Here is a 13,995-nt window from a genome sequence, read left to right as displayed (position 1 = left end):
GGCCGTGCTGTCCATCCGACAGTGGGGGAAGCTTGCCGTGGGTATCGGCGTTGCTGTCCGGGATGCTCTTGAGCGGCTCAGCCAACCCGATGCATTTGATTGAGAAAGTGTCGCAGCCTCAACATGAATGAGAAACTCTGTATTGTGCTTCATCAATATTGACACTTTCTCAAGAGGCAGCTATTGCAACCAAACCATGCTGCCTACTCTGTCTAAAAGTTGCAAGATCTAATCTCACCAAGCGGCCAAGGTCTTTACTTGAGCCTCACCCTTGAGGGTATGTACTAACTCAAGCATTCTTATCGAGTAGAGATCATGGCTGAATATTTTCACCCATCTTCAGGCTAAAAATACAGCCTCAAGTCGGATTTCAAGGTCAATCGTTGAAACCATTGCTTAATCGCAGATGACCACCGACGTCAAGCTTGGACGAAAACCGATCCGGCCGAAATCTTAGCCGCACAAGTGACCGTAGCTCTCCAATCGCCGGGATATTGCCAGAATCGAAGACCGAGTCAAAATGGGCTGATTGCCAAGGCGAACTAAATGCCGTTGGAGAGAGAAATGCTCCTGACTCATCCTCCATCGTTTTCCAGATTCCAAAAAACTCGTCTTAATTACCCGACTAATTCCTTCTTCAGTAATTTGTGTAGTCGCTCCTCAAAGCAAGCCCAGCTGCTCCAATTCTCGCCTCGAGCACAAGAAGCTTTTACCAAGATTACCAAGCGCACAAAAGAGAAGGAATTCTCGATCCAAGAGTTGATCAGAACCAGGGGGGTTCCGGTTGCGCAAACCTGAACCAGCTCCATGGCGCCATCCAACGCCCGCGTTTCAGTCTGGTGCAAGTTGAGCCGGCGCGGCAACTCGCGCAAGCATCGCAGCACCGCAAGCGCTACGGTGAACGGAGCAACTGGTCGCATGAGCGCTATCCGCCGGCCTGGGTAGAGTTGCTGTTGGCCTGTTCTGGTGCTGGACACCCTGGCAGTTGGGGGCCAGGACAGGGGGTCCGTTGGTCTTTCAGCGTGCTGATTCGACCAAAGGATCGCTCACGTTTGAGAGTCTAAGTTTAGCCTACGACAGCTGTCATCTGAGATTTGGTGAAGGGGTTCGGATTCTACCCCTTCAAAATCAGCCGAAATTCAGGATCGTTAGGGGACAGTTCAGAAAGGGCGGTAGTAAAGCAAGGGTTTGTGATGGCTAGTGTCGACTAACAACGGCGAAATTCTAGCGCTGTTAATGGGAATCAGACGAACATCAGAGGATTGCAACCTTAGTCTTTGTAGCATCTCCATTCTGCCACGATCAAGATAACCCGTAACTCACCTCTAATGGAACGGTTCTTGAACAACCCGACTTCAACATCAAATCGTACTTTTGCAATACCGCTTCGTCGTTGGTTCCAGTGGTCGATGCTTCTGCCCCGCATGAGTTACCACCCGAAAACGACAAGTAGAGACGAGTTGCCACACCGCCAAGCAGCGCCAATGCCGGAGCTCAACGACAAACTGGCATGACCAGCCGCCCGCCGTTGCGCAGCACGCAAGGTGACAAACCCCCCAAATTACCGCATTTGTTCATCATGAGGCTCTCGAGATGCACCTTGGCGCACCTTGGCGGCGCGGATGGTGGGGGAGGACTAGTCTACTTGCGCATCCTTGCGGTCTTGTGTGGGTTTCATGATGCCGTCCTTCTTGGCGAGTCGGCGGCCCTCACAACCAAACCCCGCGCATGTCTGTCGTAGACGAGAGAATCTTATCAGCGAAATCAGTTCGTCTGGGCATATAAGCTCTTTGAGTACCTAGGTGCCGCCCACCGGCGTTCATCGTGATGGTTGCGCTCTTTTCTGTTCCCATTCCAGTATACTTCACTTCTCACCAACTCTTCTTCTCCGCGGCAAGCCCGCGATTACGAGTCAACCGCGTTGATCTCTTTCATAATCTATCCTTTCACTCTGATATTAATTCACTTTTCTTCGTTTTCGGTTTTCAAAATGAGGCTCTCAACACTTGCCACGATCTCATGCCAACTCCTCCTGGCAGCGTCACTGCCAATCTCGACCACTGAAATATCCTCCCGAAACAACGGTATCGCACAAGCCTCTACGGATTCCAGTCTTGCAGACCGAAGCATCGCACAAAGCGCCGCGACAACTCCCTCAAAAGCCACCGAAAAAGAAGCTGCCGCAGGCGAGGCAGGCACAGCCGAAGGAGGTGCAGCCGGAGGAGCAGAAGGCGGCGCTGCCGGCGGCGAGGAGGCAAAGGATCCCAACGAAAAGGAGATTGAAGGGCAATTCATCGTTCCCGTGCGGTTAGGCGGCGCGAATGTTAAGCAAGATGTTCTCTTTCCTCCTGCAGTAAGTCTCAGACTCTCATCAAAGGGTATCTCAAGACGCAAAATATCTGATGCTCATTACTCGCAGAAAAATGGACGTTTCGAGGTCGAGTTCCAGAACGCAGTCGGTCGAACCCTCACCGTAACAGAAAACAGGTCTCCTGCGCCGCCTCCCGCGGGCTTCACCGCTATTGAGGCGGTGTCGTACAAAGTCAGCCTCGCGGAAGGCGCACAGGGTGTGACTCTCTCAAAGATTGATTACATTCTCAACCCAGGAAGTGAGTCAGGCTCTTGAGTCCTGCTCGACTGGTAGTGGTGGGCTAACATGAGATGTAGATACCCTCGATATCAGCAAGGGACAAGTAGGCCGCCTCTTCCCGGAACTCAACGCCTTCATCATCGACCCGGCTCTCGGTGAACTCGAATTCGAAGCCGAGGAGAATGAGTTGACCTTGAAGGTTGCCAACATGAATGGAGAGTTCGCCTTCTTCCTCCCGCAGGCTGGTGCTGCTGCCGGTGCGGCTGCATAGGGATAGGATCTGACTCCTGACTTGGAAAGCTCATTCGCAAGGGTATGGCTTGCGATGAGGTCGTAGGCGTGTTGGTGCCGCGGAGTAGCGGCCATGTTGTGATAGAAAGAAGCGACGAGAGTGAAGCAAGCCGAACACACACTGTAACTCATTCATCCTGTAACAGATATTCGTTGACGAATAGTTCAAGTTCTCTTTGTATATTATCAGTAGTCTCAGGATTACTCCTTTTTCTCAAAAGCCGTCGAGGATAATACCCCTACACCAGATTCATATCCTATACAATCCTATCTGTCTTGGACAGTATGATGCTCACAAACATCTGATGGCCCTTTGACACATTCACGTCGGAGGCCGCAAACACTATGATTTGGCCATGAATCCTTGGTAAGAACATAGATGTTGGCAACGTAGGACCTTCTTGCCCAAGCCAAGGGCTGAGTCGAGACTTTGAGAGTCACGGGCAATCCAGTTTTGGTTCTAAAGAGTGAGTCAGTACATCCCACATGGTCAATGACACGAGACCTAGCATCCGCAACATACATCCATCATCAGCTTCGTCGCTGTTCAGGCGCCATTGCGCTTCGACGCGACACTGGCGAGTCTTACGGAGGCTCTTCCCGCGCCTGACGCATACAGCACTCGTCTCTCATCTTGCGTGCTGGCAAAGCCTTCTTCGGGACCATCCCCATCACCGAGAAGCTCATCGGAATTGCAAGACCACGTTCATACTAACATCTCGCGGCAAAGTTTGAGCCTTTCACTGGCCTCCCTGAGGAGCTCCGAGTGCGACTGCTTAAAGCTTGTCTCGAGCAGGTCCAATAGTTCCGGCAACCTCTCGTTAAGGTCCCTCGTGGCCTCTTCGTTCAACTCTTCCAAATTCGAGAAGTAGGCCAGGTAACGAGCAATTTCGCTATACCTTCCCAGGGGCGTATTCCTGTTGGGGATGCCCAGAGCCTGTACAAAAGACCATATTGTCAAGACCGCATAGTACATGATCCACGGCCGATGAGGATCCGGCTCGCTGCGGCAGGAGTAGTAAACAGAAACCGATTCAGGCAAAGCGCCGAAGCTACTCGTCCGCCGTTTTGGGTTTTTGTGGTCTACAAGAACCCGGTAGAGTAGTCTGAAAGCATGCAGAACGGCATGTCGAGTGGATGGTGCATTCGACCAGGTCCTCATCCTTGCAACAGCATTGGCATGATCGCGAGTTGAGACTTTGCGACCGACCAATCGTTTTGCGCCGGCATATACCTGACAATCGACGATGTCAACGTGAAGACTGATATGGGCTAGGTGGTAGAGAACAGCGGCCGAGTGGATGGGCCCATTGGAGCTTGATGGCTGTCCTAGCCCTTCGGAAAGATCGTTCGCACCAACAGCGCTGTCAAAGGACTCTTTCCACTCGTCGAAAGCGCGGAAAAGTATCTTTTTCCAGCTGTCGTGGGTTTCCGTGCTGGGTGTGCGCAGGTCAAGCCACTTGAGGTGAGACTCTCGACGGGACAGATGCCATCCCACACTGAGCAGCCCCGACATGATGATCATGCGTCCAAAAGTGTGTGTCTTGACTTCCTGCCCGTGTAAAGCACTTTTCAATCCATCGAGGAAGGATACCTGCTTGATGCCGTACATTCTGTAGTTCCCGTCGAGTTGTCGGAAGACATTCGGGGTCGCGGCTGTCCACAAGCCATCGTCGCATGGTAGAGGTAGTCGTATCTCGTGCGGAGCCATATCGGCGTTGTGGCCGAACATGGCTGCATGGACAGTGTCCATCATGAAGGCCGCAAAAACGACGCGATGCATGGATTCGCTCTCGGCCCATCGAATCCACCATGTTCTTGAGTCTGAAGAGGGTCCTTCGTTCAGCGCCGGGGCTTCTTCCTCTGGGGGCGTTTCGCTTCCTGCTCGTCCAATTAGAGGGCTTCCTCTCCTAAGAAGATTCAACAGAGCCGAGTGGTATATATGCGATCTCTCGTGCATGCGTCTGGAAGAAAATATCTTCTCGTAGAACTCGAGCAACAGCATTGCTTGAGCTATGGACAGGCCCACCGGCGCCGAAGCTTCCTCGTGAGTGAGAATTTCCCATCGGCTGCTGGAAATAATCACGTCTGCCAGCCCCCCGTACGGTTCCAAGTTGCCAGTTGAGTCTCTGCTGCTCAATGACACAGCTCCCAAAGCAATCATCACGAGTAGCAAGAAGATGGAGCAGCGGTTCGAAGAAAATGTTGGCTGATGAACGATCGGCAAGCGTGGCGAGATCCTCTTCCAATATTCTTGTAAACAATCTCTCATCATCTCGAGACTCAGAGCAGGTAAGTCTCCGTTGCTCTCCTGTACAAGACTGACTATACGCGGTTCGTACTTGGGCTGCTTGTGTCGGAAGACCTTCAACCACCTCAGGACCTCCTGCCGCCGGTGCTCACTGATGAGTTCGTCACTAACTTCAACTTGCCGAGGTGGCGTGGGATCAAGCTGTGAACGACTCGTCAGTGACTCGTAGTCATAGGGAATGTTGTTGTTGAAAGTTGATTCAAGGCCACCTTCGAGGAAGGGAAGGTTGGCGACTCCATTAAAGTCGCTGAAGCTTGCTTGAGAGTCAAACAGCCAGACGGCAAAGTTCTCTCGTGAAAGTGCCTCGTCGGGCTGGAATCCTCTCGGGTCAAACGACGGCATAAGAGGCGGTGCCTCGGGGAGGGTCATCTGATCGCGTCCGTAGTAAGCGGGCTTCGGTCGCATCATCTCGACAGCCATAACATCGATGGACGGCCATGTGGTAGGTTGGCTGATCCTGTTGACATGCTGAGCAAGGGACGGGTTTGATGCACCCGTTGTCGGCGTGGGCGTAGCAGAGTCGGGAGTAAGCAGGATGGCGGCATCATGAGGACCGCTTGTTGAAGGCTGAGGAAATGCTGGCCGTGGTGGTGCGCCTGAAGTCGGAGATGACACAGCCGGGCCGGAGTGGTTGCCAGATGCGGCAGAGGCGAAGCTGGGCGCGCGATTTCGAGGGATGTACGATGATGAGTGACGCTTCTTGTGACGCGACAGCAGATCAAGGCGGACAAACTTCTGATCGCAACCAGGGACATCGCAAATGAAGATTTCTTTGGGGTTGTCTATGGAGAGGCGTCAGGCCGCACCTTGGGACATTACGAGGGCTGCGACTGGACAGGGGAGTTGACTCACGGTTCAACTGGTGCCTCTGGAGATGCTCTGCTCTCGAGTATAACTTATCGCAACCCGGGTGTTCGCAGACGAACCGCCGAGGAGCACCTCTGCGACTTGCACGCTTGTAGTTGGCTGCAGCACCACCAGGCTGGCCGGGAGATGGATGGCTCGCCATCGACAACGGTCATGAGAGCATCGTCAAGAGAGACGCTTGATCCTTAAGCGTAGCTCGTATTTATGGTTTGCTGAGCCCGTATGTACCTTTCTAGGGGGTGATACTCTCATGAGCAAGGGGTGCGGGTACGTTGTGGCACGCCAAGCAAGTTGCGCAGAGCGGGCTGAAGATATTCGCGACAGCCGGTGAGATGGAGACGAGAGGTGGGCGCAAGATGAGATGGAATTGGAGATTGGCAGAGTTGCGCCTCAGGTGTCTGGCATAACGCGGGGGATGGGCGCGTTGAGCTGCTCCTCCCCCAAAAATGCCCCCCTTCCCCACACATCTCAAGCGGAAATGGGGAAGGCGCAACTCGAGATGAGTGGACCCCCCACGTCTGCACGGTGTTGCGCGGCTCTTATCGATAAGGATACCATGGAAGGTCCACTTGCACATGGAAGGACCCAATGAGAGAATGCCTGCAAGTCATTCACTTACCTAATCAAGTATCGCGATCATTTTCTCGTTGAATGTTCGGATGGGGTTGGTAGACACCATGCCATACCAATATCTGATCGATTCTAGGACACCATGGACCAATTGGTTTGCCGTCGGTCCCCTCATATAGCAAATTCGCATCCAAGCCATTGCAGAATTTCACGGTGGGATGCAAAAAAAGGTCAAAGAACAGTACTTCTGTCAAGTCAATGGTATTGCTATTTAGTTTTCCTCATTAAGGGGTTCTCTGGAGTTACTTGACCAAGTTCTCCGGCATACCAAATGCTAAGCCTCCTGCACAATGTCTGGCTCTAGGCCATGATGGAAATCCTTAAGTTTGTATGGCTTTGCCATTCTCCGCAGGTATTGCTAGACTACAGTTAATGTCTCTGAAGGACCTGCAATTCACCAACTCGCCAAGACTCAGCAAACGCGACGTGGTTGAATCTTGTAGTCCGTCGCCATCGTGAGTTCTTCAAAAGGGCATCTTCGCGGAAACTTGCCACCTTCTAATCTTCCCTTTCCTCTGAACAACATGGTTCGAACTGGTGTCTTGAGCGATGCTTCGAAGACCATCTCCGACGCCAAGAAGCAGAGCAAGTGCCAAGTAGTGCTTCGGCCTCCCTCCAAGGGCAACGTGAATCTACTCCAGCCCACGCAGCAGAATGTTTATGTCTCGGACTTTGACGAAATCGAGGACAACCGCGGCGGCAAAATCGCTAGTCGACTCACCCACCCGTTCGTCATCGATATTTCTTATTTGGTCTAAGAATCGCCCCTGGCTGACCTATCTTAAATTAAACAAGCGTGGCGTCACCAGCCCTTCTTTCAACGTCCGACTCGAAGACAGGTGGAAGTGGGCTGCCCGGCGCGGACCCAAACGTTAATTCCCATGTGCCATATAGGAGCAATCAGGGCGATGTTTGAACGGCGAATGGCTGACTGGCCGTCATCATACACGCCCGAATAGCCATTATATTAGTATCCCTATTATAGGGATATTAGTTAATTAGTTCGAACCGTAGTTTTAAAAAAGTAGGTTAATTAACTATGAATCTATTTTACTATATAAATATAAAAAAAAGGGTTTAATTATAAGTTAAGTAGGCTATAATAATTATAAATAGGGCCCCTAATTAGCCCCTGCGCAGTCGGCCGTATGCCGCGGTCGAATTGGACTTCCAATCCGACACATTGCCTGGCTCCTAAAGGAACTGGCTCATCTGATCCTAGTCTTCTCATTAATTGGTGGATTATCCAAGACTAATCACAGAGTCAACACCAAACAGAGGTGCCAACCTTTTGAATGGCTTGCCAGATTCTTACCTTAGATTAGGGCTCTGATGAGAATATGTACAACTGGGCCAATGAAAATCAGGCAAATTGCTAAAAGATTGCCGTACTTTTGTCAGCTTGCCCTCAAGTACGGCACAGCCTTATTGGAAGTATGACAAGATGACATGAACGTCCTCACGTGACTGTCAGCATGTCTCTTTGAGTTGCTGTGTGCGCAGTCTCGGGCCCCCATCACGCTGCGAGCTCCTGCATGTGGCCAGGATCAGCTTCACCGTAGTATAGTTCAGTGCCGCAACGATGCCCCTTCTCTCGCTTTCTCAACCCCAGCTATATGGCATTGCTGGCCGCAGCCTTGCAGCCTGATCGCTATTTCTCCTCCTCAAAGCCAACGCCCCAGACCCTCGACTCGGTTCAAGAAAGCCCCGGCCTATCTCATCACCCTGCAAATCTCGCTCGAAGGGTGGTCACCGTGTGCCGAAGACGTGAGCAGCCCGGAAGCCTTGTGTGCGGTCCGTCCTGACAGGAATCTAGCTATGAGTCGTTACATCCCGTAAGACTCAACCCAACCATCTATAGTTTGCGCATGTGTGTGCTTTATCCGGTGAAAACACCGCCCGGGACCACGACAATCGCCGGCAGCCATGGAGAACCTATCGACGGCGGTCGGCACCGTTGGCAAGCTCAAGCCGGAAATCCGCCTGGCCCAGGCCATCTCTGAGTTCAGCGTCTGCCTGAGCGGCGACAAAGACAGACACGCCAAGTTCAAGAACCTGCAGACGCGTCGCCCGCCCAACGCCCTCGAGGTCGTCCAGCTCACCGAGGAGATCAATCGCGACGGCGCCCGCCGCCACAAGTCCTGGCGGCCCTATGCCACCCGCCTGGTCGCCACACTCGACCGCATTCGCCAGTTTGCCCCCATTGGCGATGTTTTGATTGGCGGGTCGCAGAATCTCCTCGCATGCGGCGTCTGGGCCACCGTACGGATTGCTTTAGAGGTATGTCAATTTATCATGGCTGGTCGTATATCATCTTTCGTTGATATCCGAGGAGAGGAGTCGGAGATGTGGGACTTGCCGGGATAGCCGCAATCTTCTAACAACGATAGATTTCCCTCAGTTTCCTGTCATACTTTGAAAAGGTTTCCAACTTGCTTCTGAGGATAGGACGCTCCGTTTCACTGCACCAAGACTTTGCCATGCTCTTTCCTCAATGCCGGCAAGTCCAAGGCTACATGTGTGAGTATATCATAGTCATTGTAGAGATCAGCAAAAAAATCGTCAGCCACGCTCAGAAATCACTCGTCTCGCAAATTACCTCTTCGTTCGGCTCCCCTTTTGATACAGTCTTCAAGCCGCTAGAGACGGACCTCGCCGAGTGGGGGCGGCTAGTTGAGAAGCGCATTGCCATACTCGTTGCCAAGTCGACACTTCGAGAACAGTCTTCCAGTCTAGAACGGCTGAACAGACTGCAAATAGCAGCGTCACGAAAAGCTGCCAAGCGCAACCGGGAGGCTCGCAAACACCGTATCCTCGAATGCCTGTGTCCGGACCAAAAGGAGTTCGACTCGATATGGCGTCGAGAACGAAAGAAGGGGACCTCGAACTGGATACTCAAGGACCAGGAGTATCAAACATGGCTAGAGTGCCCCGATTCATCTGTTATTTGGCTGCAGGGTAACCTGGGGTCCGGAAAGACCGTCACCATGGCCTCCGTCATTGCTGACTTAGTCCTAACCAAGGGAGACGCGAGCTCCGGCTGTGAGTGTTGCCCAACTCTGTTCAAAGTCCTTGTACTCAGCATCTGTATTCCCTGTCTCAGTCACCCTCCCTGTCTACCATTCTTTATATTCGCGTCATTCTTTACCTACCGATTTCGCAACCGACTTACCGTCAATGAGACTGACTTCGTAGCAGCCGCCCCAACTAAACAAAGGCCCCGGACTGTCTCGTACTTTTTCTGCAAAAGCAACAACCGAAAGACGCTGTATGTGGATAACATACTTGGAAGTATTGCCCACCAGGTTCTGAGTAGTCCGGTCCTCGCATCAACATTCGAACAATTTTTGGATCGCACCGACGGCTCCCCCACCACATCCAACACCGAAGCCTATATTCAACTCATCTTGGACATTACCCCGCCAGACTGGGAGGGAGTCTTTGTGCTGGATGGTCTCGATGAAGCTCCGCACGAGGAGATGGACGATCTGTTTATGCAGATGAAGCGGCTCATGAATGCTAGGCACATTCGATTATGCTGCTCATCTCGGCCAACGTCGAGGTGCAAAAGAATCGCGGAATCTATGATTCGGATCAACACAACGCTCTCCATGGAGCATGCAGACCGCTCAGGTGATATTCTTAGTTATATATCGGCAGAGATGGAGCGGTGGAAGTTGGTCAGGCCGTTCTCAGCTGAACTAGAAAGGCTAATTACGAAGCAGCTACTAGTAGGCTGCCAGGGCATGTTCCTGTGGCTATCCCTCCAGATCGAAGCTATTTGCCCGAAATATACCCAGGAGCTTCGGTCCGAGGCCGACATATTAAACATCATAAACAACCTACCCCGTAACCTCCCAGAGGCTTTCGACCAGGCCCTTCTAAGGATTCCAGACCACAGATACGATTCCAGGATCTTCCAACTCGTTGCCGCTGCCGACCCGTGCTTATCCGTAGACGAGTTACGTGTAGCTGTCAATGTTGAGCCCGGAATCCTTGCATGGAACTCCTCGAGCCTCGTCGGTTCCGGGCACGCCCTAGCATCACAGTACGGCGGTAGTCTTCTCGACATCGACGAGGAGGATCTCGGCGTCAGGTTCATCCATCACAGCGCTCTCCTGCACCTTGCCGGCTGCCCCGCCATTCAGACCGCGGCGCCCTTTCACTTTGACTTCCAGGAGTCTGAGATCAATGTAGGTGCAGTTTGCGTGACGTATCTAAATTATAGCGTCTTTGAGAACCGGGTCTCGACGGCACAAAAGGTCTCCTTCGTCCAAGTCCCCCCGATGGTGGCCGAGTCAGCCATGCCGTCTAAAAGGCTCTCTCAAAAGGTCATGAGAATTTTGTCCCAGAACAAACGCTCCAGCGTCTCCAAGGTTGACCTGGAACGCCTGGCGTCCGACTTGCTTGCACATAGATTCGAAGTCCACGACGATGTACAGCTCTTTCTGCCCTATGCGAAAGCACACTGGCTGATCATGTCCAAGAGCTTCTCCGAGGCAATAGATCCCGCTGTGTACTCTCTATGGAAGATTTTACTTACCGGATCCGTACAATCTATCTCAGACTCTCTCCCTTGGAACGCTAGCTCTGCCGCCTCCGTCGCAGAATGGGCCATCCACAACAATCACGGCTTTCTCTTCAGACACCTCCTCTTCAACTCAGACAAAAACAACTCGAGCGAGGTCTTATCAACCACAGCTCGCCTAAGCGAGAAGAATGATAGGAGTCCGTCCATGGCCGCAAAAGGCCAGGCTGTTGAGGAAAGTCAGCAAGAGTTCAACCTTTCTGGAGAAGCCATGGGTCCACTGGTGCCGGTCTACCTCATGAACTGCATGCACACTATGCGCAAGGTTGAGTTGCCCGTTATCTTGCGCTTCATCGGTCTAGGCTGCCTTCCTTTTGGGACGGGTGATCGCTACAACCAGTTCCCAGACCCAATGGCAGCCGAATTCAGCTTGAACGCCGTTGCTCGCTTGGCCATCACGCACATAATTACTAACACATGCCGTTCGCCACCCAAAACATGCATGTGTGATCCTATCATTTACTTTACGAACTACCTCCCTCACATCGATGCCTTGTTGGATAATGGGATGACTCTCCTACATACGGCCATCCAACAAAATCACGAGCGGCTGGCACGGACTCTGCTGACCGATCACGGCGCAGATCCTAACGGTTCCAGCGTGCCCGGCTTCCCCAGTCCACTACAGCTCTGTTTACAGCAGGAAAGGAGCCTCACAGATCTGGCCGGCCTGCTCGTGGACCTAGGGGCCGATGTCCTAGCCAACCCAGACAGCGACATCCCGCCCTTTTTTCTCGCCATCGACGTGGCCGACTACAAGGTCTTCGAGATGCTCCGTGGCGCAGGCGCCTATGACAGGACGCGTCGCTACGGCTCCAATAACGAAACGGCGTTTCAGTTCGCCTGCCGGAAGTACTGCGAGCCCCGGCCCCGGGACTACCCGTACATCATCCTGAACACGTTGTTCAAGGACGGCGCCGAGGTGAACTCGCGTAACGGCAGCGGCGAGACACCACTCTTGATGGCGTCCAGAAGCGGCATCGCCGTCCTGGTCACCATTCTTCTCACGCTGGCCGCGGACCCCAACATCGCAGACGTCCACGGCGCAACGCCGCTCCACTACGCCCACGGGACTGTCGCCGCTGAACTCATAAAACACGGCGCACGCTTGGACGCGGTCTGCGAAGGCGTGACACCCCTCATGGCCGCCGCTCACCAGGGAGAAGTTGAGGCCGTCAAGGCCATGCTGCAAAGCGGCAGCGACACAAACCACTGGCTGGAATCGTCACCCATGGCGGCCGGGGACGAGGTCCTCAACTGGCGTTTGCGCATGACGGAAGACCGATCGGAGAAGAACGCGCTAGTGTTTAGGGGTCCCAAGGTCGCACCGGGAGACACGGCGCTGTCCATGGTAATACGCCGGCTAGAGACTCTCAGCGGGGAGATGGCAAGCGCGGAGAAGCACAGGGGGCAGGAAATGTTGCTAAGCAAATTGAATACAGACGAGGTGTATCGTACTAGGCATCGCTGGGCCACTTATGGAACGATTGCGGCCGATCTCATAGACGCTGGAGGGAATAGTGTCGACGCCTTGAAGAGCGATGGCACTTTGCAGGAGCTGTATGGAAATGACCCATTCTGGCAGCCCATCTTAAGCAGACTACACGGACAGAGTCAGGATGAACACCGGTACCTGACGTACCGAAGGAAGAAGAGGCACATTCTAGATGATGTCAACTCATCTTAGCATGATGGTTGTTGTGACAGGACCTGGAGATGCCGGTGGAATACGACGATTTCAGAGGGCAGAGATACCTGCCAGACTGGACAGGTCTATGAAAAAGCCATTTATTTGTCGATTTGTTCTCGAGTAGCCTTCAAGTCCAAATACACGAGGACTCGGAAGCAAGCAGCATTGATTGCGGCCACTTCTATGGGTATCAGAGACCAGTGACACATTGCACTATGGACTGCACCATAATCAACCAGTTGGCGCAGTTCCAACAGTAATGCGACGGAAATTCAATACGATACGCCGCTCACCAGAAAAGCACTTTTTTACCCCTTAGAAGCACCAATATAAGTTGTCTTGCCCGTTGCCAAATTCTGATAGACAACGAACTAGGAGTCTGAAGTCTTCGACACGATTCAATAGCCGTCTAAGAATGCGGATCGAAATATTTCTAGCGCTTACCCTGCTCCGATCAGGCTCTTGACTGGCTGATCACCCACGGCCTGAAGCCGTCTCTGAGCATAGACACATCGAGCGCTGTCCCACCTGATCTGCTACCCCAGATGCGGTTGTAGCTGCAAGTACAGTGGGGGCTGAAACATGGCACAGAACACCTCGACTTGAGAATTTCTTTCAAGATGGACTTTGGCGTTCGGGATGCCCTGATATGGGGCACACGGAACGGTGCAGAGGCCGTCGGGCTCAGTGACAAGATTGGCACGTTGACTCCTGGGAAGCGTGCTGATAGTGTCGTCATCATGAGTGAACGCGCGCTCAGCGAATCAGCGAATCCTTTGGGAACTGCTATGCTTCACTCTACTCCCGCTGATGTTGACTTTGTCATGGTGGATGGAAAGATCTTGGAGCGAGACGGCAAGTTGATGGGTGTTGGTGTCGACTCCATCCGAGCGAAGGCGAAAGAAGGGTTGCGGCGGATCCAGGAGATCCTCAGGCGTGTGCGTCCAGAAATCAGCTTGGAAGAAAAGGCCCATCGTGCCAATGTTGCGAATGCCTACGCTTAGGGAAATGATGTTGCGGATTATCTT

General features: G+C 52.8%; 7 protein-coding genes across 7 annotated transcripts; 5 read left to right on the top strand and 2 right to left on the bottom strand.

Moving 5' to 3' along the window:
* Positions 1 to 807: 807 nt before the first annotated feature.
* Positions 808 to 945, top strand: CLUP02_07524 (uncharacterized protein; the record flags this gene model as incomplete). Its single annotated transcript, XM_049286518.1, has 1 exon — positions 808 to 945. The coding sequence occupies one exon, from the start codon at positions 808 to 810 to the stop codon at positions 943 to 945; it is 138 nt and encodes a 45-aa protein (XP_049143661.1).
* A 1,045-nt stretch (positions 946 to 1,990) lies between these two features.
* CLUP02_07523 (uncharacterized protein) lies at positions 1,991 to 2,861 on the top strand (the record flags this gene model as incomplete). The annotated part of the gene is made up of 3 exons (XM_049286517.1): positions 1,991 to 2,353; positions 2,420 to 2,609; positions 2,668 to 2,861. 3 exons carry the CDS (start codon positions 1,991 to 1,993, stop codon positions 2,859 to 2,861), a joined length of 747 nt encoding a protein of 248 aa, XP_049143660.1.
* Positions 2,862 to 3,224: 363 nt separating this feature from the next.
* On the bottom strand, positions 3,225 to 6,201 carry CLUP02_07522 (uncharacterized protein; the record flags this gene model as incomplete). Its single annotated transcript, XM_049286516.1, has 5 exons — positions 3,225 to 3,341; positions 3,405 to 3,424; positions 3,499 to 3,535; positions 3,594 to 5,974; positions 6,045 to 6,201. The coding sequence occupies 5 exons, from the start codon at positions 6,199 to 6,201 to the stop codon at positions 3,225 to 3,227; spliced, it is 2,712 nt and encodes a 903-aa protein (XP_049143659.1).
* A 90-nt stretch (positions 6,202 to 6,291) lies between these two features.
* Positions 6,292 to 6,828, bottom strand: CLUP02_07521 (uncharacterized protein; the record flags this gene model as incomplete). The annotated part of the gene is made up of 2 exons (XM_049286515.1): positions 6,292 to 6,627; positions 6,736 to 6,828. 2 exons carry the CDS (start codon positions 6,826 to 6,828, stop codon positions 6,292 to 6,294), a joined length of 429 nt encoding a protein of 142 aa, XP_049143658.1.
* Positions 6,829 to 7,213: 385 nt separating this feature from the next.
* Positions 7,214 to 7,447, top strand: CLUP02_07520 (40S ribosomal protein S22; the record flags this gene model as incomplete). Its single annotated transcript, XM_049286514.1, has 1 exon — positions 7,214 to 7,447. One exon carries the CDS (start codon positions 7,214 to 7,216, stop codon positions 7,445 to 7,447), a length of 234 nt encoding a protein of 77 aa, XP_049143657.1.
* A 1,168-nt stretch (positions 7,448 to 8,615) lies between these two features.
* CLUP02_07519 (NACHT domain-containing protein) lies at positions 8,616 to 12,964 on the top strand (the record flags this gene model as incomplete). Its single annotated transcript, XM_049286513.1, has 3 exons — positions 8,616 to 8,969; positions 9,080 to 9,731; positions 9,888 to 12,964. The coding sequence occupies 3 exons, from the start codon at positions 8,616 to 8,618 to the stop codon at positions 12,962 to 12,964; spliced, it is 4,083 nt and encodes a 1,360-aa protein (XP_049143656.1).
* A 623-nt stretch (positions 12,965 to 13,587) lies between these two features.
* CLUP02_07518 (uncharacterized protein) lies at positions 13,588 to 13,971 on the top strand (the record flags this gene model as incomplete). The annotated part of the gene is made up of 1 exon (XM_049286512.1): positions 13,588 to 13,971. One exon carries the CDS (start codon positions 13,588 to 13,590, stop codon positions 13,969 to 13,971), a length of 384 nt encoding a protein of 127 aa, XP_049143655.1.
* Between the last annotated feature and the right edge of the window lie 24 nt (positions 13,972 to 13,995).

Source organism: Colletotrichum lupini, chromosome 4 (genome assembly GCF_023278565.1).
Source record: "Colletotrichum lupini chromosome 4, complete sequence".
Taxonomy (NCBI): domain Eukaryota; kingdom Fungi; phylum Ascomycota; class Sordariomycetes; order Glomerellales; family Glomerellaceae; genus Colletotrichum; species Colletotrichum lupini.
The sequence above is the reverse complement of the archived record's forward strand: the minus strand, read 5'-3'. Positions and strand labels throughout refer to the sequence as shown.